General features: G+C 38.2%; 1 protein-coding gene across 1 annotated transcript; it reads right to left on the reverse strand.

Annotated features, from left to right (window-relative positions):
• Positions 1-313: 313 nt before the first annotated feature.
• Positions 314-14,241, reverse strand: LOC132376778 (kynureninase-like). Its single transcript, XM_059942623.1, is given in 3 exon segments — positions 314-447; positions 449-1,707; positions 14,142-14,241. Coding segments are annotated over 3 exon segments (1,389 nt in total). The 3' UTR covers positions 314-417.
• Between the last annotated feature and the right edge of the window lie 10,030 nt (positions 14,242-24,271).

Raw genomic sequence — 24,271 nt, forward strand, 5'->3', positions numbered from 1 at the left:
GAACATTGTAAAAAGCATACATACATCAGACTGTTCAACTACAGTGCCTATAAGAAACTCTTTGGTAAATTAAAATTAAAGTAATATTTCTAAAATTGACACAAAAATTTCCACATACATTGTGAAGTTGTCAGTCAAATTATAAATTAAACCAACAAAAAACATTTCATTAACAATGAAATATGACAGCTAATCAAGACTGTGTACATAATACTTGCACCGGTAAAGACTTTGATCCACCAAACACCAAGAAATTGGACAGCCATGCAGGTATCTCAAGGCCACAGACCCTTCAAAAAATTGTCTTGTTTTTCTGTAAAGTATACAATTGACTGCCAGTTATGTGTAATCAGTTTTGAAATAATTAAAACTTGAATAATAGTAATAAAATAACCACAGGCTTTCCATATTATTTGCTTAAGTTGCTATGGAAAACTCGGCTACTTTTTGTTTCTGCAGAGTCAAGTGCAGAAATGAGCAGATTGATAAATTTATAAACATCATGGAAAGAATTGTAGAGAGGAACTGGAGCCACTCGAATCCCATTTGGATCCCGTTTGTCACAAACCACTCCTCTTTTTTCTAGTTCTTGGAAAATATATTTAATTGGAATAGAAAATGTTAGGGTTAGCTGGCAGCCGCGATCCTCTATACGGGATGGAGTAATTATGTTCACAACTGTTTTCTTGGTTTCTGCTTTATCCTGGCTGGAGTGATGCTTGATCATGTATTGCAGATAACCAGTTAGCAAAACAGATTTTCTCCTCAGTGCTTTCATAGTTGCTTGCCTGAAGATCTCTAAACTAGCATGTAAGGAACAGACCAATAGAATGGGAGGATTTGAAATTCGGAATCCATTGACCCCAGGGATTAACTGCAGTTTGTTATCCATCTTAAATCTGGTGCTTAATTCATGGCCAAACCATCCCACTAACGCAGGTTTAATTGTATAGGCATGCTTTTCATGGACAAAGGCACCAGCAAGACCTCCTGCTCCTGTATTTAAATAATTGTAGGAGAACCAGCAGGCAAAATCAACTCCCCACTCATGTAAGTGGAGTTCAACATTTCCAACTGCATGTGCCAGATCAAAGCCAACCAAACAACCCTTTGCTTGTCCGGCTTTCGTGATGGCAGGCATATTAAAGAGCTGGCCAGTATAAAAGTGCAGACCACTGAACAGGATCACTGCAATAGAGTCACCTTCATTCTCAATTACTTCAAGGATATACTCTAATCTCAGTGCTTCTTCCCCCTCTCTTGGCTTTATAAGCTGCATACTTTTCTCAATAAGTCCATGAAGTTGAAGCTGTGACTCAATAGCATAATGATCTGAAGGGAAGGCTTTAGCTTCTAGGAGAATTTTATACCGTTTGGGCGTAGGCTTGAAAAACGATAACAATAGAAGATGTAAATTAACAGTCAAACCATTCATTAAGGCTATTTCTTTCTCATTGGCTCCTACAATGTCAGTCATAAGTCCCAAAATAGTCTCATCTCCTATAATCCAAGGACGTTTCCCTACATCATGACCATAGGCTCCCATTTTGGCTCACTTATCTAGTTCTTCTTCCAGATATGTTTTAACCGTTTTTGGTTGAAGGCCAAGAGAATTTCCCAAGAAATAGATGGCTTCTTCATCCTTATTCACTAAAGATAAATCAACGGCTAGGATTCCAGTGGGGTCCACAGCTCCCAGTGTTTCTCCTTCAACAACAAAAAAAGCCTCTCAAGAGTTCCTTACAAGTTTATAGGCCAGACTTCTGGGTGAGAAATTGAAAGGGCTTCTGCTCAGACTCCACTCTTCGGGGAACCTGTGAGCCAACTTTAGTTCTTCCCACTCTGTGTATGCTGATTGTCAATCTCCAATCACTGACAAACATCTAAACAAAATGCTGCTCCTGCTTTCTATTTCAAACACTAGGAGCTCTGCTTAGGGCAGCTCCCTAAGGAGCTCTGCCGCTATCTCTTTAACAGAACATGTATAGACAGGAAGCCTAAATCACCTTGTCTGATCATTCCGAATCTCAAGCAGAGCTGAGACTCTAACGGGGCTATTTTCAGTGCTGCTTCAGTTTTCTTTCAGCTTGCCTTATGCCAACCTTTCCAGTAATTACTGTTTCATAGAACTTAAAGAGTAAAGCAAATGAATAAAAGGCCAAAAGATAAGTTAATTTTAATGAAATCTGATAGAAAAACAACATAAAGAGTATTTTCAGTGGTGGAAAGAAGGTACATTATTTTCAGTGGTGGAAAGAAGGTACATATTACCTAGAATCACAGACCCTGGACCAGAAGGAACCCGCTTATAGGATGCTTTCCCCAAGTACCCACCCTCAGCAGCCTGAAGAGTCACTGTCTCAGCTTGAACACCCCTAGTGATGCTTTTTGTGGTACTGATATTGAACCACACCTATCTTAGTCAGTTCGGGCTGCTGTAACTAATTGCCGTAGACTGGGTGACTTAAACAACAAACATTTGTTTCATGTAGTTCTGGAGTCTGGGAAGTCCAAGATTAAGGTGTCGGCAGATTTGGTGTCTGATGAGGACCTCCTTTCTGGTTCATAGATGACTGTCTTCCTGCTATGCGCTCACATGGCAGAAGGGACAGAGGAGCTCTCTGGGGTCTCCTATAAGAGCACTAATCCCATTCATGAGGGCTCCACCCTCGAAACTTAATCATCTCCTAAAAGTCCTAATAGCATCACATTGGGATTAGGTTTCAACATATGAACTTTGAAGGGACACAGTCAGTCCATAACAATGCCAGTCTTTAGGAAGACTGCCCTTAACTGAGTCAAAATCAGCCTCCTTGAAGTTTTGGTTCACTTCAATTTATCATAGCAATTACTGAGTACTTCTATATTCTTTTTTTTTTTTTTTTTTTTTTTAGTACTTACTATATCTTAAGGTCTCTACTTCACACTGGGTTATAAAGATGAGTAAGGAAGACACAGTTCGTAAAGTACTTAGTGTTTAGTGAAAATAATCGTCAGGATTTTTTTAGGGTAAATAATAGAAACCCCCTCAAAGTACCTTAAACAAAAAGATAACTTATTGAAAAGATACAGTGATTGGTCTAACATCATGTAAGGTGGATACTGGTACTTAAACCATATCACAACAATTCCCCTCTTTAAATCTCTGAGCTCTACTTTTCTCTGTTAGTTCTTTTTTTTCCCCTCTCTGTTGGGCTCTAAGTGATGGAAAAGATGATCCTTGGTAGCCCCTGGCTTATGTGAGCCTTAGTGGGACTCTCAGAGAAATGAAAGTGCCTTTTTCCTGATAACACTAGTAAAACTTTAGTGGAAGAAGGTTAGGGTCATGTGACACCCCAAATCGGAGCTGGGTGTTGCTTGGAGTGGGGGAAACCTAGCACTTAGCCCTACCTGGACGATGTGGAATAAATTTCCTACAGGAAAAAGGCTTCCATTACTAGAAGACACAGTGAAAGGAAAGTGTACTTGTAGTGAAAACTGTATCCATCTACCACAGTCCACTATGGTGAAGGATATGACATATCTTCAGTGTTTGAAAAAAGCTACCCTGCTTCTTAATCCCTATTACAAATATGCCCACATGTGTGCACACACATACACAACACACATTGCCTCTTTCCTTGGTTTTCTTTTCTCTAACCCAACAAACATGATCTTTTTTGAGTGTTCCTGAGGCAAGATATCTAGATCCCTCTTGGTCACCAAACTGTGGCCACTCTCTAGCTTGTCAGCATAGGTTTCCGTCCATTTTACAATTACCCATATATGGTCCAACTAGGACAGATGTCCAGGGAGCTTTCACGTTTATATGAATTCTTCTGTGACTTTCACCTACGATTAAATAGTGATTTTAGTCACTGAGTAAATATTGCTGATTTAGACTGTGTATTGCAAACTAGTTGTTTGTGGATTATATCTTTCAACAGGTATGTTTTGTTCAGGCCAAATATTAAAAAATAACTTGCTTTCCAATATTTTAATTCAGGTTATTCCAAATACAGTTTTGAATTTCCACAAGGCATTTACTCTATGAGGGTAGAGTCCTTGTTTGTCAATCTGTCTTTAGTGCTTGGAAGATAGAGGCAACTCAGTAACTATTTATTAAATTGAGTTTGGTGAGATTTTTGGAAGGTGGAGTCTGTTTATCAGATAAGCTGTTCAGCCTAATATTGTATCATTGGAAAATATGATATATCTTTTATCTTCATTCATGTCAATTATTAAAATGTTGAGTGGGATAGGATTGTCGATGGAGCCTTGGGGCAACCTTCAAGATTCATTAACATAAATTCTGCAGTTTGATTACTCATCCATGCCGTGGAGCCTCCTGTCTGATATTTATTTCACCTAATAGTTACATCTTTTCCACAAGGTTATTAGAAAACATTTAGCAAGTGTTTTATGGCAATTCTGTTTAATATATTTTCTAATGATCAGACTAATAATGCCATTACACAGAAGAATGATGTTAATTTAACAGGAGATATTTTCTTAATGGGTCCATTTTGACTCTTGGTGGTCATCCCCTTCTTTGCTATATGACTATAAATGACCTGTTTATCAACAACTAATTCTAGAAATCTGTCAGCGAGAAGGATCTCTCCTATAGTTTGACACTGCTAGGACCTGAAAGGTCAATTGCAGTGACTGTCTGTGGTCAGCAGAGGGCAACGTGGAGAGGAGTGGACCACCAAGGTCTTCAGGCTGGGGAACTGTGTCCACAGTTCCTATCCGACAATCATCTCCTGAGCTATGATGGTGGCAGAGTTGCTATAGCTGCTACAAAAAAATACATCTGTGTGACTTCCTAGCCAAACAGGGAGAAACTACACCAGACAGAAGTTGGTAAGGGAAGTATGCTTGTACTTGAGGGCAAAGGGATAACAGTAATAACAACGAATAATATTTATCGATTAGCTATTATTTGCCAAACACTGAACTAAATACTAAATTTATTTTCTCAGTGAATCTTTACAGCAAACTTAAGGGCAGAACTTTTATTCTCATTTCATAGATGAGGAAACAGAGTTTCAGGAAGGTTGAAAAATGTAGCCAAGATCATGTAGATAACAAGTGAAGGATGGGGGATTGGTCAGACTGCTAAGCCTGTGCTATTTCCACTGTGTCTTGTCACTTCATAAGAAGGAGCAAAAATTCTTTTTCCAGGAGTCTATGTGAAAGAGGAAGGAACAACAGAGAATCAGAGTGCAGCCGAGATGTAGCCTCTGGCCCTGTTAGCCTGGCTGGCCCTGACAGCTGACCAGTCTAAATATATCAACCTGTGGGTCTTCTGTTGATGAGGCGTATATTTTTTTCTTTCTGTCATTACATTTGCTCATTTCCAGTCTTTGGGCATCTCCGTCATCCCCTTCTGTGCCTCAGAGACACAAGCAGTGGGTCTTGCTGTATATCACACTTTAGGGTTTGGGGATTCGACTGGGCGTGACAGTGCCCATGTGCTCTCATATGACTTCACTTTTGTCTGTGGCCTTGTCTTCACTTGGCTTTAGTATCCTTCCTTGGACTGTGATCCCTTTGAAGTGTAGAGACTGTGTGTGTTTCTGTGAATATCTAATACAGTAGTTGGTACAAATACATGAATAATTAATGTTTCTTCACTTGATCTTAGCCAAAAGGCCGAGAAGCTAATTAATGTTTCTTGAATGAACAAACTGAGATTATTCTTCATGGAGAAGAGGAAGCCAACTTAAGTTTGAGTATTATGCTTTAATTCTATCCCATCAGAATTATTCAACCTGAGTATTGGATCTAGCCATTCCTTGACCGTTGAACCCCTTCAATATTCCCCTTGATTGTCTCTAGAAATTTTAGTGGTTTCTGGATTCCAGCCTTCCTTGGTAAAGATGTGACACACTATATTTTGCCATTAGATGCGTTGTCTTTTTGGTACCTTCCATAATATGCTCTTTAAAAATATGAGAGAGAATGGGAGCTATTTCTTGGCCCCTTTCTTAATTATAGGCTGACATTTCAGGATCTCCTTTATTTCTTTGATGTAGAACCTAGAAATTCAGCTTGCATTTCTCTCCTTTAATGGCTATCCCCGCCTGCTTGATCTCTTTGGGTTCCCTCTCTTCAGACTACTGTAGAGCAGAGCATAGTCTTGTCCGCTGAGAGTTATCTGCTTCTGTATTGCACTCCTAAATACATTTACAGGCTTTTTTTTATTATAAGGGCTTTATGGATGATTTCGGTGAGAAAGAAGCGAAGGAAAGCCAAAATTTCAAAGTGAAGTATCAAAGTTCCCAGTTTCATGTTCCCCTTGGCTTTTAGTTCCTAACTCCGTTGAGGTGATCGTAGGAACCTTTTTCTTCTCTCAGCTTTTACTCCTGGAGGTAGAGCTCACCATTCTGCCTCCTGGTCCTGTTACAGCAAAACTGGGATGACCCCTCCCAGGAAGCAGAAATGCAGCTACCTCCTCATCTCATGTGGAGAATTTGCACCTCTTTAACTTTCCAGATCTACTGGTACCCAGTTAATTAGGCCTTTGACCTACTCGGGAATAATCCTCTCTTAACATTTTCTTATATAATACCCCTCCCTTTTCTTTATTTGTGGGTTATTTTCAAAAACATACACTGAATTTAAATTCTAAGTGGTCTCATTCTCTTCAGTTCTATTTCCTTTTAAAGTTTCTGGTTGAGAGAATCAGAACATTTTTTCTCTGATTGGTTTACAATTTCTTTTCCTAAGGCTCATGGAGCCAACCAAGATCATGAACCAAGGTGCTTATGGGCAACCTTGAAGCCAAGATGACATGGCTACGTTCTCTCAAGGTTTCTACCACTCTCCAAACTTGATGGTATTTCAATCTCTAGCACCAGGTTTTCACTGGAGGAACAGGTACACATTTTTAACTTCATCCTTGGTAGTTCCACCTAGATGATCTCCAGCATCTGGGATTTAACATGTATAAATGAAACTTATTATCTGCATCTGCCACTTGCCTTCCAAATCAGGTCCTTCTCCTGTAATCTTGATTTTGGCTACAAGTCCCTCTATCCAGTTAGCTAATTGTACAAACTAGAAGCCTTAGATTCAGCATTCGTTCTTTTATCCAGAGTTCCTAGATCCAGTTAATTGCTAATTCCATGTTTGATTTCAACTGCCACCACCCAAGTTCAGGCCTTTTCATTTTTCACTGGGCTATTATAATTACTTCTATACTGGATTCTTGCCTTTATTTTTTCCTTTCCTTATTTCTCACTCTCACCAGCTTCCTTTTTATAAGGAGAATCTAATCCTGGAATTTCCTTGCTTAGCAGTTTTGGATTGGTTTTCCACATGTGGGATGATTTTAAGATCCTACCATCATTAGAATTTTGGCTGGTATTGGATATGTACAAGGTCCTTACTATGACATTAAAATTTTACAAATTACCTTTCTGTCCTTATCTGGGGCTATTCAGCACCACACAGCAAATTTTTTGTTGTTTCTCAAGAATACCTTCCCTTTTTAACTTTGTTCAAACAATTGTCTCTGAAGCCCTTCCCTAATCTCTAATACCTGGTAAACTCTTTCCACTTGAAGATCTACCTCCGTTAAAGCTTTCTGATCATCTTCTCTATCAAGGCCATTACATAATAAAGTAAGTAGAATAAACTGGAAAGCAAATTCCTTTAGGGGAGTGTTTGCTTTTTGAAATGATGATATGATAAGCCCTCTGTGAGTTGAAACATGCCTGAATGAACTTCATGTCAAATTGGAGCATAGATTCCCCAAGGAAAGAAAAGCTATGCTGCTTAGAAGAGAGAATGAACGAGCTGAGGGAACCTGGGATTGGGTGAGAAGATATAGTGTGGGGTCTTGAATGCCAGGCTGACAATTTGGATCTTACTTTTCATGAGAAGCCATCCTTTTAAGCTATGGAGGGAAATGATTGGAGTTTTATTTTTGAAAGACTATTCTATTAGCAGTGTGAGGGATAAAGTTTGGATGTAGGGGAGAGGGTGGAGTAGGATAATCTTTTAGAAGAATATTGCAGTGACATAGACCATGAGTTAGCAAGGTTTTTCTGTAAAGGGCCAGATAGTAAATATTTTTGCCTTTATGGACTATGTATGTTATGTGTTGCAACTACTCAACTCTGTTACTGTAGCTTGAAAGCAGTCCTAGATGATATGTAAATAAAACTTTATTTACAAAAACAGGTTGAGGGCCAGGATTTGTTCCAAGAGTTCTGGTTTGGTAACCCATGATTTAGACAAGCAATGATAAAGGCCTAACTTGAACTAGGCCTAGTTCAAGGCAGAGAAACTAGTAAAGCCTGGTAAGCAATTGGACATGGATGGGAGGAAGGACGGAGGAAAAATCAAGGTAAAGCTTAGGCTTCTAACATAGGCTTCTGGGTAGGGCTACCATCCAAGACTGAGAATAGGGGAGAGGAGTTGGGCTCAATTTTTCACTGGCCGAATTTTAGGGGCTTGAGGGACATGTAGGGACAACTGAAACCCAAAGAATATATGGTCTGTGGGGCTTTTGACCCAATGCTCTTGTTGTACCTCTTTAGATGCCCCCATTTTGTATATGTTCTGAGTTAAAATGTTTCTTCTAATCATCTCACCTACAAAATGGACCATTTTGAATGCATTTTATGCTTTCTTCTTATAACCAATAGTCCCCTTGTAACCAAGTCAATTGTTTGTTGACTAACACTGAAGGGTGATTCATCTCATGCAACAAGAAAACAGGTCTGTTACTCTTTCTGGAAGAGTTCAGCCTACCCTGGGGAGTCTAATTTAGTCCATGTTGCCGGTGGGGATGCCTTCTGCTTCTTCTGATTATAATTTGGTCAACAATAAATCTGTGTTTTCTCATAAAGTCCCCCTATCTCTGCCTCCATCTCCATCCCAGTTGTGAAGTTGTTCCAATTGTTCAAGGGAATACTTGACATAAAAAATGACCTTTCCTCTGCTTTTGGCAAGAAACAGTTTTACATGGCTTCAATATCCCATCACTCAGAAGCAATGAAGACTGAAATGCCTAGTGATACGTTGGTGTCATTTTTCTGGGTGGTAAGGACTGCCAACTTCTTACCAGGGAAGTCTTTTCTTGGTTGATTTCAAAAAATCATAGGTATTTATTCTAACAGCCACAGTGTGGCTCTGTGCAGAGGAAGAAGTGTCTAAGACCCAAGGTACCCAGACTTGGAAATGTCATTGGGCATTTGCCCATCCTGTACCATATCTTTTATTACTATATTCTTTCTGTTAAAACCTAATAAATTCCCATTTTTCTGAGGCAGCATGGAGCCTGGATTGTTACTTTTAATTTTTTTTTTTTTTTGGCACTTAGGGTAGGTTCAGAGTGAGGAATTGATAAATCAAACATTTTATCAGTGGTTCTCAATTCTGGTTACACTTTAAAATCACCTTGGGAGCTTTCAACAGATACTGATGCCCAGATCAATTGCATCCAAATCTCTGGAGGTAGGGCTGGGGAATTTGTGTTTTTCCATATCACCACAGATGATTCTAAGCTGAAGGTAGGTTGAAAAGCACTGCAGTAAAGTCAGAATTTAATTTTCTGTTGTCTGGAAGATGGCAGGGAAGTAAAGCACTGAAAATTAAACATCAGACTCATCTCCTAGCCTGTGGAGCATTAATATTTAACCAGGTTACTACATGTTCTTGAAGTTCCTGCCCTTAACATTAGAAGAACCTTAAAAATGGAATCTAACAGCATTCCCAGGAAGTACCACATCCTGTCCACCCTTGTCTGTGCTTGTCCTGGCTTCTTTCGGGTCCAGTGATATAAATGCATAAGAGGACATTTCATCATAAATAGTTTTCCCAAGTAAAACTGGCAGCCCTTTAAAAACCATATTACTGGCAATAACTGTAGATATTCTTCTGCCCTGTGTTCTAAAGGAAACTGGATAGATTTAAACTCTGCATTCTATCTATACAAGTGAAATGTAATAAACACAATATGTGAAGTATATATCAACAGTACGTACTTACTGAGTGACTACAATGTCTTGGGCTATGGTTTAAAGAAATAAAATCTCTTATTCTGAAGTAGGACCGAGTTTAAAGGGAAGATGTGAGATGTAAATAAGTAGCATTAGCAAATTAAAGTGCAGACTACTGGACAAGGTAAATGGCAGGAAAGAAGGGAGATGGGGAGTTGGTCAGAGAAGTCTTCATGGAAGAAGGGTATGGAGCTGAACCTTGAAGGAAGATGAGATTTGAGTATGCGGCTATTAGGGTAAGGGCTTTCCAGATGGATAAGTCATGAAAATGAGAAATTAGTACTATTATTACTATTTTGATGAAGGTTAGGGATCAAGAGAAGATCTGAAAAGTCCTCGCTTTCAGTAAGAGAAGTAATTTATTTTTCATTTTCAACATTTACAATTTAAAAACGTATGTTCTACTCTCTTTTCTCTGTGAGGTAACCATCCTACTGAGAGTTAAGCTTTGTTTCCTTTTTTATAAATAAAACCATCTTTCCTTGATGAGTCATAACTCAGCACAGTATTAAGTATTCAAGGTTAGGTATAGAAAGCTCAACCGTGTGGAAAATGTAAATACAATTTCCCATCTTTTCTTGCTTAATTGCTAGATAACAAATCTCAGGCATTACTCAGAACCACAGCGGACGTGGGAAATCCTAAAATAGATTCTTTCTTTTGTCAGATCATAGATTGCAATGGAGAAGGGCACAGCCTGGCAGCCTGGCTGATCACAGATTTGCCATGAGTTGAGTCCAGTAATCTCAGGTAAAAATGACACCGAAGCACCGACCAGTTCTGGGTCATTCACTACCTAAGCAAGGAGGAGAATCAATTCAATAAACAATTAAGAAGCACCTATTGTAGCTTTGGCTATGCTAATGAGGAGGCACCGACACTTAATGCACTTTCCCCTTTCTCAGGGTCGTAAGCTGTATGTGAGGAGATGGAGTATAAGGAAGGAGAAACGTTGAGGAGGAACCTATGAGCAGTGGCCATAGGTCAGCTAGGCCTGTGTTCAAATCTGCATTTTCTGCAAGTTGGAAAGCACAGGAAAATCACTGACATACTCAGCCTCAGCTTCATCTGCTCATCTGAAATATGGGGTTAAAATCAAGGTTGTTGCAAAGATTAAAAAGGAGAGTCTATGAAAATCACTTAGCACAGGAGACATTAAGAAAGTTAGTTTTTCTTCCTTCAGTCTCAGTCTTTTTCTCTATTTTTGTTGTTGTTGTTGTTATTGTGGTAAAGTATACATAACAAAATTTACCATCTTAACAATTTTTAAGTGTAGACTTTAGTGACGTTAATTACTTTCACTTCCATTATATGATAATTTTATTACCATATGGCAATAGGGGTCATGTGGTACTTTTATTTTGAATTTTTTGAGGAACTGGCACACTGTTTTCCACAGTGGCAGTGCCATTTTACATTCCCACCACCAGTGCACAAGGGTTCCAACTTCTCCACATCCCCACTAACACTTCTTTTTTTTTTTTTTAATTTTTATTTATTTATTTATGGCTGTGTTGGGTCTTCGTTTCTGTGCGAGGGCTTTCTCTAGTTGCAGCGAGCGGGGCCCACTCTTCATCACGGTGCACGGGCCTCTCACTATCGCGGCCTCTCTTGTTGCGGAGCACAGGCTCCAGACACGCAGGCTCGGTAATTGTGGCTCACGGGCCTAGTTGCTCCGCGGCATGTGGGATCTTCCCAGACCAGGGCTCGAACCTGTGTCCCTTGCATTAGCAAGCAGATTCTCAACCACTGCGCCACCAGGGAAGCCCCCACCACTAACACTTCTTATTTTCTGTTTTTCCCATAATAGCCCTCCTGATGGATGTGAAGTTGTTGCCGATGTCTGAAAGTGAGTGAGATCAATCTTAAATTAGGAGATTCAGGAGTTAAGTGAGAAAACTATCTGAGACAGTGTACTAAGAAAGGGCCAATTTTATTTCTAATTTACTGGCACAGTCTGTATACGCTGTGGGTGAAGAGGAGGAGAAGTTTGGGGGTTGAATCTATTTAGGAGGGCTTCTTGAGGGAGGAGGAATTTTAGTTTGGAATTCACTAATGGGAAGAGTTGGGAAGGGCAAAGATGGGAAGCCTTGTACATATGATGGAGGAATCCAGGTCCAGACATTAGAATAGGTTCAGTCATGTTTGAAGAATGATCAGGTGCGCAGAACAGAGGAAACGGAAGGGATGAAAGGGGTGAGTGGAGAACAAGGACACGGAGTTCCGTTGTTGAGTCTTCATGCCTGGCTAGGGAGTTAGCCCTAGAGGAGTTTGTCCTCTCCTGGGGAAAAGGCTGATAAGTGCCTAAGATGGCTCAGTTTTTAATTAATTCTCTCTCTCTCTATATATATATATTTTTTTCTTTTTGACAAGCCAACATTCCAATGGTGACTAAAAATTGTAACGACATATGCTTTCTAAGGATAAAGCTCTGCTTGTATGCTGCTTTCATTTTTGTCCTTCCACAGACTTACTTTCCCACCTGGGTTTTCAGCTGGATATTTTGGAATAGGGGCTTCTGATTAGATTTTGATTCCATCAAACAGTCTGTATCTAATAAGACTTCTGTGTGATGGATGCATAAATTATTATTGGAATATTGTTTAAAATGCTATAATTTTTTTCAGTCAGGCCATCATTACCTCTGAAAATGAAAACAAAATTTTCTGGCCAAAATTTCATGAGGTGTAAATAATCTCTGCATAGTGAATGAAATGACTTCACATTTGGCCAGACTGAGGTTTCATTAGGTGGGTATCGGTCCTTTTGGCCTATGTGCTAGAGAACCAGCTGCAGCACCCACAGAAGTGCCTTTGAGGCTGACCAGGAAGGAGGTTAGTGATTGTGGATGTACAGTGGGTCCTTTGCCTCTGCGTTAGGCTTTGGAAATCAACTTGTCTGCCTGGAAAACAGGCGAGCATGAGCATGGAATGATGGCTAGAAACTCGGTGAGAAGCTCCTACTGACCAAAAGAAGCTTTGCAGGGCCACTGCTTGTAACTTCCACACAAGCTCTTTTTTTGGTGTCACTGCTAAAGTGGATCTTACATGTCTAGCTGTATCTTCAAAACTTGACCCATTGCATTGGGTGTGCACTGGTGCCTGCCTGGTTCAAACTGTGCAGGTAGCTGGGCAAGCAAGCTAACACAATGCGGAGGGTGAACACGTACCTTGTCAGAGAAATATGTCAGGAGCAGTGCCAGAAAGCAAACCTGGGTTTCATTCCAAGGCATGACTAGTGTGGGGCAGATTCTGGAAGCTGGGAGTCAAGGAGATAAAGGGTGGTTCCAGAGGTGAGAGAGAAGGAGAAGGGTGAAGGGAGAGTTCAGAGACATTTGTCATCAGTGGGGCTGGAATGTCCAAGGCTCATTTTTATTGGCCACTAGGGAGTACTCCATAGGGTTTGGGGTAGTTGGTCTGGTTTAAAGGCATGGAGTTGAGCAGATACTCTTATAGCTGAGAAGGGAAGGGACTCTCTTTGCCCCAAGGCAATGTTCACCAGTGGGTGTTTAATGGCAGAGTTCAGAGTATCTATCCCAGGAAATCCTAATAAAGCTGGTCAGAATTGAGAACACTATAAGTACTCAATACGTGCTGTTTGACTCTGAGAAGACAGTGTTAGAGAGGAGAGGGAAAAGGACTTGTGGAAAGTTACTGCTTCCTTGTGGAAAGTAGGAATATGGTCATGGAAAGGACTGAGATTTCCCAAGTAGACAGCACTCAGACTGAGGAAAGGCAGGGACAAGGAAGCCTGAAAACACAAGTCAGGACTTGAGGGCCTGTGTGAGGAACCTCAGGAAGAACGGGATGTGGTGTTCCCGTGTTGTCCCGTGGATGTTCTATGGTCATTCCATTCAAGAAGCCAAAGTCCTGGTGAGGGATTAGAGCACTATCTGTATATTCTCGACAGGAATGGTGTGTGGTCCTGTGGGGAGGTGCTGGAGGAGAGGACTTGGGGCAGGGGGCTTAAGAGTGGCCAGCACCCCTCTCAAGGAACTTCCTGGGCCAGAGGGGTGGGGCTAGACTTTGTGCAGCCTAAAGGGCAGGACCAAGACCGATGAGGAGACACTCTGACAGCTGCAGCTGTCCACAGCTGGCTGACAGGGAGCAGCCCAAGCAGGACAGCAAGGGCTGGCTGTCCTCTTACTGAGACGGTAGAGAGGGGAGAATGTCATCAGGCTGAGCGCTGGAATTGTGACTATTAAGACCCTTTCTTTGAGCTGACTCTGCCCCATGGCAGTAGGCATTCTGGCTACTAGGGAAAGGGCAAGGGTTACCTAAAAGTTTCTGAGAGCTGAAATGAAAACTGGGGTTAGGGGAACACTGTCTCTTGTAGGGTTGTCTTGCAGAATCCCAAATTCTGGATGAGGGAAGACAGAGATCTCCAGGAGTGGAACAGATATTTCGGGTCAGAGCAGAAAGGAAATTGGGACATAAACAGAAACTGTAATGAGAAGCCAGCAACAAAGGAAGTCAGGAATGGAGCCAGTTCTAAGGTAGGCCAGGAAGATGGTTCAGGGTCTATATCTGAGAGCCCTGCTTATCCCCCAAGGTGCCCTTTTGTGCTGGTCCTGGTGCCTCTCGCTAAGAGGGGGGAAGATTTCTAAAGAAACCAGACTGGGCTTGGGACCCATTGTCCTCAGCAGACTGAATAACAGTGGTGGGACCCATACCCCAGCATTTGTGCAGGAAGAATCTTTGGGAGATGGAGATGGACTTTGGGAAACTCAAGTCAGACAGGTGTATGGTGATGACTCTATGCTTCACACAGACAGTTCCCCTGTGAAGATTCCAGTTCCTGGTATCTCTGAGTCATGTCCCACTCTTAAAGAAGCTTTCCTGTAAGTAAGAGAAGATCATTGTCTCCCTGGCAACCATAGAACCTCAGAAATTCAGCAGTATACTTCTGTGGTGCCTCCATAAACACCTTTATTATATTTAGTTTCTAAGTATGTGTGAGCAATAGGAACGGCACGGGTACTAAAGCTGGTTGAATTGGATGGAATTCTTTTCTTGCCTTTCCCCCCTCCTCTCCCAAACAATGCTTCTTGTGCTTTCTGGATGTTAGTACTTCTGACCCACAGAACTAGTGAATCGTGAAATTGAGGAGCTGGAAAAACAAGCTGTGTTTGTGAACTTAGGTGATATTTGTCTGCCAGAGTGCTCTAGTACAATGATCACAGCTTTGGAGTTAGATAGACTAGATTCCAATCCTGGGTCTTCCATATACTTCCATATAATACTGTGACGTTGGATAAATAATTTAGTTTTCCTGAATTTCTCCTTTCCCATCTGAAATTGGAGATGCTGTACCAATTTCACAGGCTGTTGTGTGTAACCTGGCATATTGTCATCAAGGCCCTCCGAAGTCAAGGATAATTGTCCCTCAGGACTCAAACTAAGGTGAGTTCTCTCTCAGTACCCATCAGGTGCTAGGCCATGTTAAACCCTGAAGTAAAATCATATCCATCAATCCTATAAACGGAGTCTCTCAAGCTAGTAGACTTCAAGAGTAGTCTAACATTCTTAAGGATGGAAGACTGAGGAGTGTGACCTGGTGATTCAGAGGGTGGGTGGACACTGGATTCCATTTCTTTTACTTCCTGACCCTGGGCTCTTTCTACTATAATATATATAATATATATATAATATTATATATATTATATATTATATATATTATAATATATATATTATATAATATATTATAATATATATAATTATAATTATATATATTATATTTATATATATTATAATATATAATATATATAATATATATTATATATTTTATATATATTATTATATTATTATATAATAATTATATTATTATATAATAATATATAATATTATATATTATATATAATATTTCTACTATAATAATGGCACCTTGATCAAGGGAAGTGATCTTAGGAATAAATAACCATCAGATATTATTGAGTACTTGCTTTCTATTTTGTGGTGGTTAAGAGCAATGGCTTGTGAGCTACACTATTTGAGTTCAAATCTTTAGCTCCAATGTTTGTTACATGTATGACTTTAGGCAAGTTACTTATCCTCTCTGTGCCTCAGTTTTCTCATCTGTACGATGGAATAATAATAGTACTTATTTATGGAGATTACACAAGTTGTTTTATATGTACATGTATATCTATAACTATATCATAGATAGTATTTATAATCTCAGAACAGCACTTGGCACATTGTATGCACTGTATATAAGCATGTGCAGCCCATATTGCCATTGGTAAAGGCCGTGAGAAATAATTAGGTGATGATACATTGTAGTTTATGCCTATTGTCCTAGAAAAATTTTAAATATTACTCACTTTGACTCTTAAAAATGTCAAAGTTTGGGCAATAAATTGAAAGGTCACCCTAGATATAACGTGGGAAAAAAATCCACTGGTCAGTGAATCAACAGACCTAGCCCTGTAGAAAATTTCTGTGAGAATTTTGGCTTTTAACCTCTTTGCATCTTACTTTCTTTGTCTTTCAAATGGATATTTAGTCTAAATCCAATTTATATTCATGTCAACATCCAGTTTTTAGATGTCTACTTTGTACACAGCACTATTCAAAACATCTAAAGGTATGCAGAGATCAATAGGACATCCAAGTAGATGTTTGTCCTTACCAAAAAATTTTATTTTAATGGGATAAAAAACATAGTGGAAGAGAGGTAAGATATACCAGGAATATAAGAGTATATTCTGTCCCTAAGAATTGTGTGGCTGAGTGGAAGACAGCATTAGAGACCAGGAGTCACCACCAGGCAAAGTGTGCTAAGTAGTCAGTGAGTGGAGAAGAAAGAAGTGTGAGGTCATTCAGAGTTGCATGCTCAAAGGAGACTTTCTGGAAGGAGGTGGGCTTTGAGCTAGTCCTGAGAGAAGAAGCATAATGGGAAGTGCATGCATTTGACTTAAACAGAATTTAAATCCTGCTTCTATCACTAGGTGTGCATTTTGCATACACTGCTTAACTTTCTCGAGCCTCTGGTTCATCATCTGTAAAATGGAGACAACAATTCCTTTAGTGACTTAAGTTTGGGAATAGATGCACCCTATTAGGTAATAATAAATGGCAACCATTATTTTTATGGTTGCAGAGGAGTTGAAAAGGCATTCCAGGTCTGAGTGAGTTTAATCACAGGCACAGAGGGGATCCTAGAAGTAGGCGAATAGTGCTGTTTGCTTGAGTTGAGGATTTACATTGGAGGCAGTGAGAAATTTGAGTGGATTCAGACTCACCATTTGACCCATATACATGTGTCCTTAGCAAGGAATTCCTGACATTTTCATAGGCCTGTTGACTTCGCGTGTTCTTACAAATTAGATTTGACTACCCTCGAAATCCTAGGAAGTTAATAAAAATTTCTTCAGAACTGGAAAACTATCTGATGCTTGCCCATAACGTCATAAGGTAGTATCTTCTTAATCCATAGGTCATGCTGGTCACTAGCTAGCAAATGGGTGTGACTTTTTGTCTGGCAGTTAGAAAGCTCACTGAAGAACCATCTAAAGCAGCTCCCCTTTTTGGATATATGAGATATTTTACATAAATATGAATAATTACCAAAAGGCATTCTTAATGTGGTAGTGAAGAGCTAGGTTAAAGAATCAGCAGTGCAGCTCAGATCCTGGATTGCAGTGCAAGGAGAGCCAACCAGGCTGGATACTGGAGGCTTCCTAAATTATTGAGGAGGGCTGCTTTGGGATAACAGACAGTTCTATCCCACTAGACTCCTAGGCTCAGAAGAAAACAAGGAGCAGAATTTAGGAAAGATATTACTTGTCAAATCTCTCTGCTTTTTGGGGAAGATTTCTCATTTCTTCCTCAGAATTTTAATACTTGTACGTTGGATTCAGTCAGTATTTTATCTTCTTTGCACTTTTATTTTTAATAAAAAGAATAAATATGACAACAAATATTAATATTATTCTAGTAATACAATTTAACTCTATTATTAAATTAATGTATTATATTAGTATAGATTAATATTAATAGATATTTTAGTAAATGTGACTTGATTGGGGAAGTCAGGTTAATAATAATTATTGCAATTTTACAAAAGAGGACACTGCAGTTCAAAAATTTAAAAAACCTGACTGCAGGCCCACAGCTATAAATGGTTGCATTCCAAATTGAATGCTCAGTCGTTCACCTTGGTCAAAGGGTGATCCGGTGGGAAAAGTTCTACACAGGACGCCAGGAAATCTGAGTATTATTTCTAACATCACCACTATCCAGTTTTGTATCTTTGGGCAAGACCCAGAATCTTTTCTATAAAATGCCGATTGTATTTGCTTTTTGTACCTCATAGGAATCTTGGAAAGATTATGTTAGAAAATGGATGTGGAAACATTTCATAAGCTAAGGAGCATTATGCAAATAAATGCAAATGTAGACAATGTTAATTACTAAATTATTCACAGACTCTTATTTCATTAATACCCCTACTGCTTTCTATAGCTCTTCTGGGAATTTTACTGCTGGTTAGTGAAGGCCAGGGCAATTGGGTGAGTTGCATCTGTCACTTATTCTACTGTGAAACTTTCACTGTGTGCCAGCCCTCGAGCTAGATGCCAAGAATGCAAAGGTGAATAAAATGTGACCCCTGCCTTACGGGATCTTACAGTCTGGTTGAGGGAGATAATACTTAGACTAAGATATGTGTGATACAACTTCTAATCCAAAAGTTGAAGTGACATTTTGTGAATAATGATTAAGAGATAAGCACTATGCTATTTCCCAGAGATCTAAAAATTAATAAGGCGTAGTCTTTGTACTTGATGGTCTCATAGTCTAATGGGGGACACAGATAAGTCAGCAAACAGGGATAAAAGCAAGCAGAGGCAAAGTGGAGATGAACAAAGCAAAGACTTCAAATTCAGATAGAATGTAGGTTCTACTGATTCAATGGATTCTACGAATCAGTTTTTCTACATGAAAAATGGGGCTAAAACTATTTTCTTAGCATGGTTGGGAATCTCTGCAACTTTGGAATTGAAAAAAAACGGTTGCTGTAAGGAATTAAATAAGATATATACCAAGGTCTTCAGCACAGAATAAGAACTGAAATACAGTGATATATTTCAAACAGTGATACATTTGAAAGTGGCAGTGTATCTGAGGTACCATGTGCTGGGTAGCGTTTCTGGTGTATTGGTGGCTGATGGCATTTCCTGACACCCCTCCCAGAGCACTGATGAGTTAGCCCAGTGCAGTGTCATGTTCCCAGGAGACTGAGCTCCCAGGAACTGCATTCAGAGCAGAGAATAGGATGTGTTTCATAAAGGGGCATGGATTTTGTATATGGTCTTTCTGTAGTTTAGACAAAACTCTGGAGTCTCCTTTGATCTTGGAAGGAAGAACGTTTGCAGATCTCCCCATATTTATCCTTGGAGAATCTTTCCTTGGGCAGTGAAATGGGGACAGACTGTTGCTCCAGAAGCTCGCTTTAGAAAGAACAACTTATTAGCTGCAAAGGTCCCCAGAGAACACGGATTGGCTCACCTATTGGGAACAAGGCTACTAGAAGCTGCATTTTTTAACAGTTGCTGGATGCCTATAGACAGGAAAAGCTGCAGTGTGTTCATGCTACTTCAATTTCTCAGCAGTATTCTGGAGGTTTCATTAAGTTTATCCCTAAGTAATATTGTCTGGTTTCTTTCTTGCTATTGCAAATATTTTTTATATCAGTTGTCAATTGCTGGGTTACAAACTACCTCAACATTTAATGGCTTAAAACAACAATTTTTTTTGTCAGCATTTTTTTTCTTTTTTTAAAAACATCTTTATTGGAGTATAATTGCTTTACACTGTTGTTAGTTTCTGCTGTATAATAATGTGAATCAGCTATATGAATACTTATATCCCCATATCCCATAATTTGTCTTGCATTTCTGTGGATAGACTTGGTTCAGCTTGGTGATTATTCCTTGGAGCTGCTCGTGAGGTTGCAGCCAAATAGTGGCTGAGACTGGAAATATTCAAAGGTTCAACTGGGCTAGACATACAAGATGAGTCACTCACGTGGCTGGCAGTTGACACTAACAGCTAGGACTGTCTACTAATGTGTCTACATGTGATCTTTTCATCCTCCAATACAGTCTAGAATAAATATGGTGAGAAGAGACATCCTTGCCTTCTTCCTGATATTGGGAGGAAAAGTATTCACTATTTTATCATTAGTAGTGATGACAGGTTTAAGATTTGTATAGATGTCTTTCATCAGATTGAGGAAGTCTCCCTCTCTTCTTAGTTTGCTGAGAGTTTTTCTTATGAATGGATGTTGAATTTTGTCAAAGCATTTTATTTTCATCCATCACAATTGCTATATGTTTTTTCTCCTTTAGTCTGTAATTGTAAATTACACTGATTTTTTGAATTCTAAGCCAGTTTTACATTCCTGGGATAAAATCTCTTTGGTCATTACGTATATCTTTTTTACATATTGAATTCAATTTGCTAACATTTTGCTAAGAATTTTTGTGTCTATGTTCATGAGAAATATTGAGATGGAGTTAGTTTTGTTTTTTTTTTCCTCCAATCAGGGTAATACTCATAGAGTTGAGAAGTACTCCCTCCTCTTCTAGTTTTTAAAAAAAATATTTTGTATAGAATTGACATTATATTTTCTTTAAATGTTTAGCAAAATTCACCGAGTGAAATCTGGGACCGGTATTTTCTTTATAGACGGGTTTATAACTATAAATTAATTTAAAAATAGATCTAGAACTATTCTTTTTGTCTATTTCTTCTTTAATGAGCTTTCATAATTTGTGTTTTTCACAGATTTATCCATTTGATTTAAATTATGAAATTTCCTGACATGAACTTGTTCAAAGTATTCCCTTACTTTTATTCTAATTTTCATAGGATCTGTTGTAATATCACCCTTCTCATTACTAGTATTGATAACTTTTCAATTTATTAATCTTTTAAATATACACCTTTTGATTACATTAAATTTTCTCTTTCAATTCTGTTTCCTCTTTGATTGAGTTTCCTACTCTTATCTTTGTTATATCCTGTGTTCTGCATCTTTGGTTTTAATTTTCATTTCTTTTTAAAGATTAATATGAAAGCTTAAGTCAATAATTTGAGAATTTTTTCCAGTATTCACATTTAATGTTATAAATTTCTTTTTAAGCATGGTTTTTAGCTGTATCCCACATTTTTTGTAACTTTTTTTACTGTGGTAACATATACATAGCATAAATTTACCATTTTAACCATTTTAAATGTATAGTTCTGTGGCATTAAATACATTCACATTATTCTGAAACCATCACCCCCATTCAGAACTTTTCCATCTTCCTCAACTGAAATTCTGTACCTGTGAAACACTAACTCCTTATTCCCCCTCTTCCAAGTCATTGGCAACAATCATTTTACTTTCTGTCTCTGTGAGTTTGACTATTCTAGGGACCTTATATAACAGGAATCATACAATACATGTCCTTTTGTGACTGGCTTATTTTACATAGCATAATGTTTTCAAGGTTCATCCCGGCTGTACCATGTGTCAAAATTTCCTTTCTTTTTAAAGCTGAACAATATTGCATTGTATGTACCACATTTTTGTTTATCTGTTCATCTGTTGATGGACATGAGTTGCTTCCACATTTTAGCTACTCTAAATAATGCTGCTATGAACGTAGGTGTACCAATAACTATTCAAGTTTTGGGTATATACCCAGAAGTGGAATTGTTGGATTACATGGTAATTCCATGTAATTTTTTTGAAGAATCACCATAACATTTTCCATGGTAGCTATTCCATTTTACATTCACACCAGCAATGTACAAGTCCAATTTCTCCACATCCTTGCCAACAGTTGTTATTTTCTGTTTTTTTGTTAGTTTGTGTTAGTTACTTTGTTTTATAATAGCCACTTAAGAGGTGTGGAGTGGTATATCATTGTGGGTTTGATTTGCATTTTCCTAATGACTAGTGATGTTGAGCATCTCTTCATGTGCTTATTGGCCATTTATATACATTTTTCGAGAAATATCTGTTCAAGTCCTTTGCCCAGTTTTAAATCAGATTGTATGTTTTTGTTGTTATTGAGTTGTAGGAGTTCCTTATATATTCTGGATATCAATCACTTATCAGATATGTGATTTGCAAATATTTTCTCCCAGTCTCTGGGTTGCCATTTCAATCTGTTGTGAGTGTCCTTTGATGCACAAAGTTCTTAATTTTGATGAAGTTGGACGAAATCTATTTTTTCTTCTGTTGCCTGTGCTTTTGGTGTCATAGCCAAGAAATCATCGTCAAATCTAATATCATGAAGATTTGCCACTGTTTTATTCAAAGAATTTTATAGTTTTAGCTCTTACGTTTAGGTTGTTTATCCGTCTAGTTATTTTTTGTATATAGTGTACGGTAAGGATCCAGCTTCTTTCTTTTACATGTGGACATCCAGTTTTCCCATCATTATTAAAAGCCTCTTTTCCCCATTGAATTGTCTTGGCATCTTTGTTGAAAATCATTTGACCATATATGCAAGGATTTATTTTTGGGATCTCTGTTCTATTCTACTGTTTATGTATCTGTTGTTATGCCAGTACAACATTGTTTTGATGACTTTGGATTTGCAGTAAGTTTTAAAATCACCAAGTGTGAGACTGCCAACTTTGTTCATTTTTTTCAAGATTGTTTTGGCTGTTTGAGCGCCCCCTTTACATTTCATAGGAATTTTAGGTGAACTTTTTCTATTTCTTCAAAAAAATGTCATTGAAATTTTGGTAGGGATTGCATTGGACCTGCAGAACACTTTGGGTAATAGTGACATCTTAACAATATTAAGTTTTGTAATTCATGAACAGAATCCATTCCATTTTTAAAAATCTTTAATTTCTTTCAGCAACGTTTTATAGTTTTCAGTGTACAAGTCTTTTGTCTCCTTGGTTAAGTTTATTCCTATTTATTGTTTTTGATGTTATTGTAAATGCAATTAAAAAAATTCCTTTTCAGTTTGCTCATTTTTAGTACATAGACGTGCAATTGATTTTTGTGTGTTGATTTTATATCCTGCAACTTTTGCTAAATTCATTTGTTCTGAGGTGCGTGAGTATGTATGTGTGTGTGTGTAATCTTTAAGATTTTCTACCCTAAAGATCATGATGTCTGCAAGCGTAATTTCACTTCTTCCTTTCCAATTTATATGCTTTTTATTTATTTTTCTTGCCTAATTGTACTGGCTAGGACTTTCAGTACTATGTTGAATAGAAGTGGTGGAAGCAGGCATCTTTTTCTACTTCCTGCTCTTAGAAGAAGAGCTTACATTATTGCATATGATATTGGTTGTGGGTTTTTTATATATGGCTTTTATTATGCTGAGATAATTTACTTCTATTCCTAATTTATTGACTATTGTTTTATCATGACCAGGTATTGAATTTTTTTCAAATACTCTTTTTTTGCATCAATTGAGATGATCATGTGTTTTTACCCCTTCATTTTGTTAATGTATTACATTGATGAATTTTTGTACATTAAACTATTCTTGCATTCCATGAATAAATCTCACTTGGTTTTGGCATATAATCCTTTTAATATGCTGTCGAATTCAGGTTTCTAGTATTTTGTTGTAGATTTTGGCATCAATATTCATAAGGGATATTGGTCTGTAGTTTTCTTTTCTTGTAGTGTCTTTGTCTGACTTTGATTTGAGCATAATGTTGGCCTCATAGAATGAGTTAAGAAATGTTCCCTTCTCTTCAATTTCTTGGAAAAGTTTGAGCAGTTTTGGTGATAATTCTTCTTTAAATGTTTGCTGGTATTCACCAATGAAAACATCTGGCCCTGAGAATTTCCTTATTGAGAGGTTTTTGATTAGTGATTCAATCTCCTTATGAGTTATAGGTCTATTCAGATTTTTTACTTCTTTATAATTCAGTTTTGGTAGGTTGTTTGTTTCTCATATTTTGTCTTATTCATCCAGGTTATCCAGTTTGTTGCCATATAATTGTTCATAGCACACTTTTTTTTTTAAGTTCTGTGACATTTGTAGTCCCCTCTTTCATTTATGATTTCGGTTATTTGTCTTCTTTCTTTTTTTCTTAGTGAGTCTAGCTAAAGTTTTGTGGGGTTTTTTTCAATTTTTTTATCTTTTCAAGGAGCCAATTCTTGGTTTTATTGATTTTCTCTATTGTTTTTTCTATCTTCTAGTTTCTTTATCTCTTCTATAATCTTTATATTATTTTTAATCTTTATTATTATTATTTCCTTCCTCCCACTATCTTTGTGCTTAGTTTGTTTTTCTTGTTCTA

The sequence above is a fragment of the Balaenoptera ricei genome, chromosome 13, assembly GCF_028023285.1.
Source record: "Balaenoptera ricei isolate mBalRic1 chromosome 13, mBalRic1.hap2, whole genome shotgun sequence".
NCBI lineage: Eukaryota > Metazoa > Chordata > Mammalia > Artiodactyla > Balaenopteridae > Balaenoptera > Balaenoptera ricei.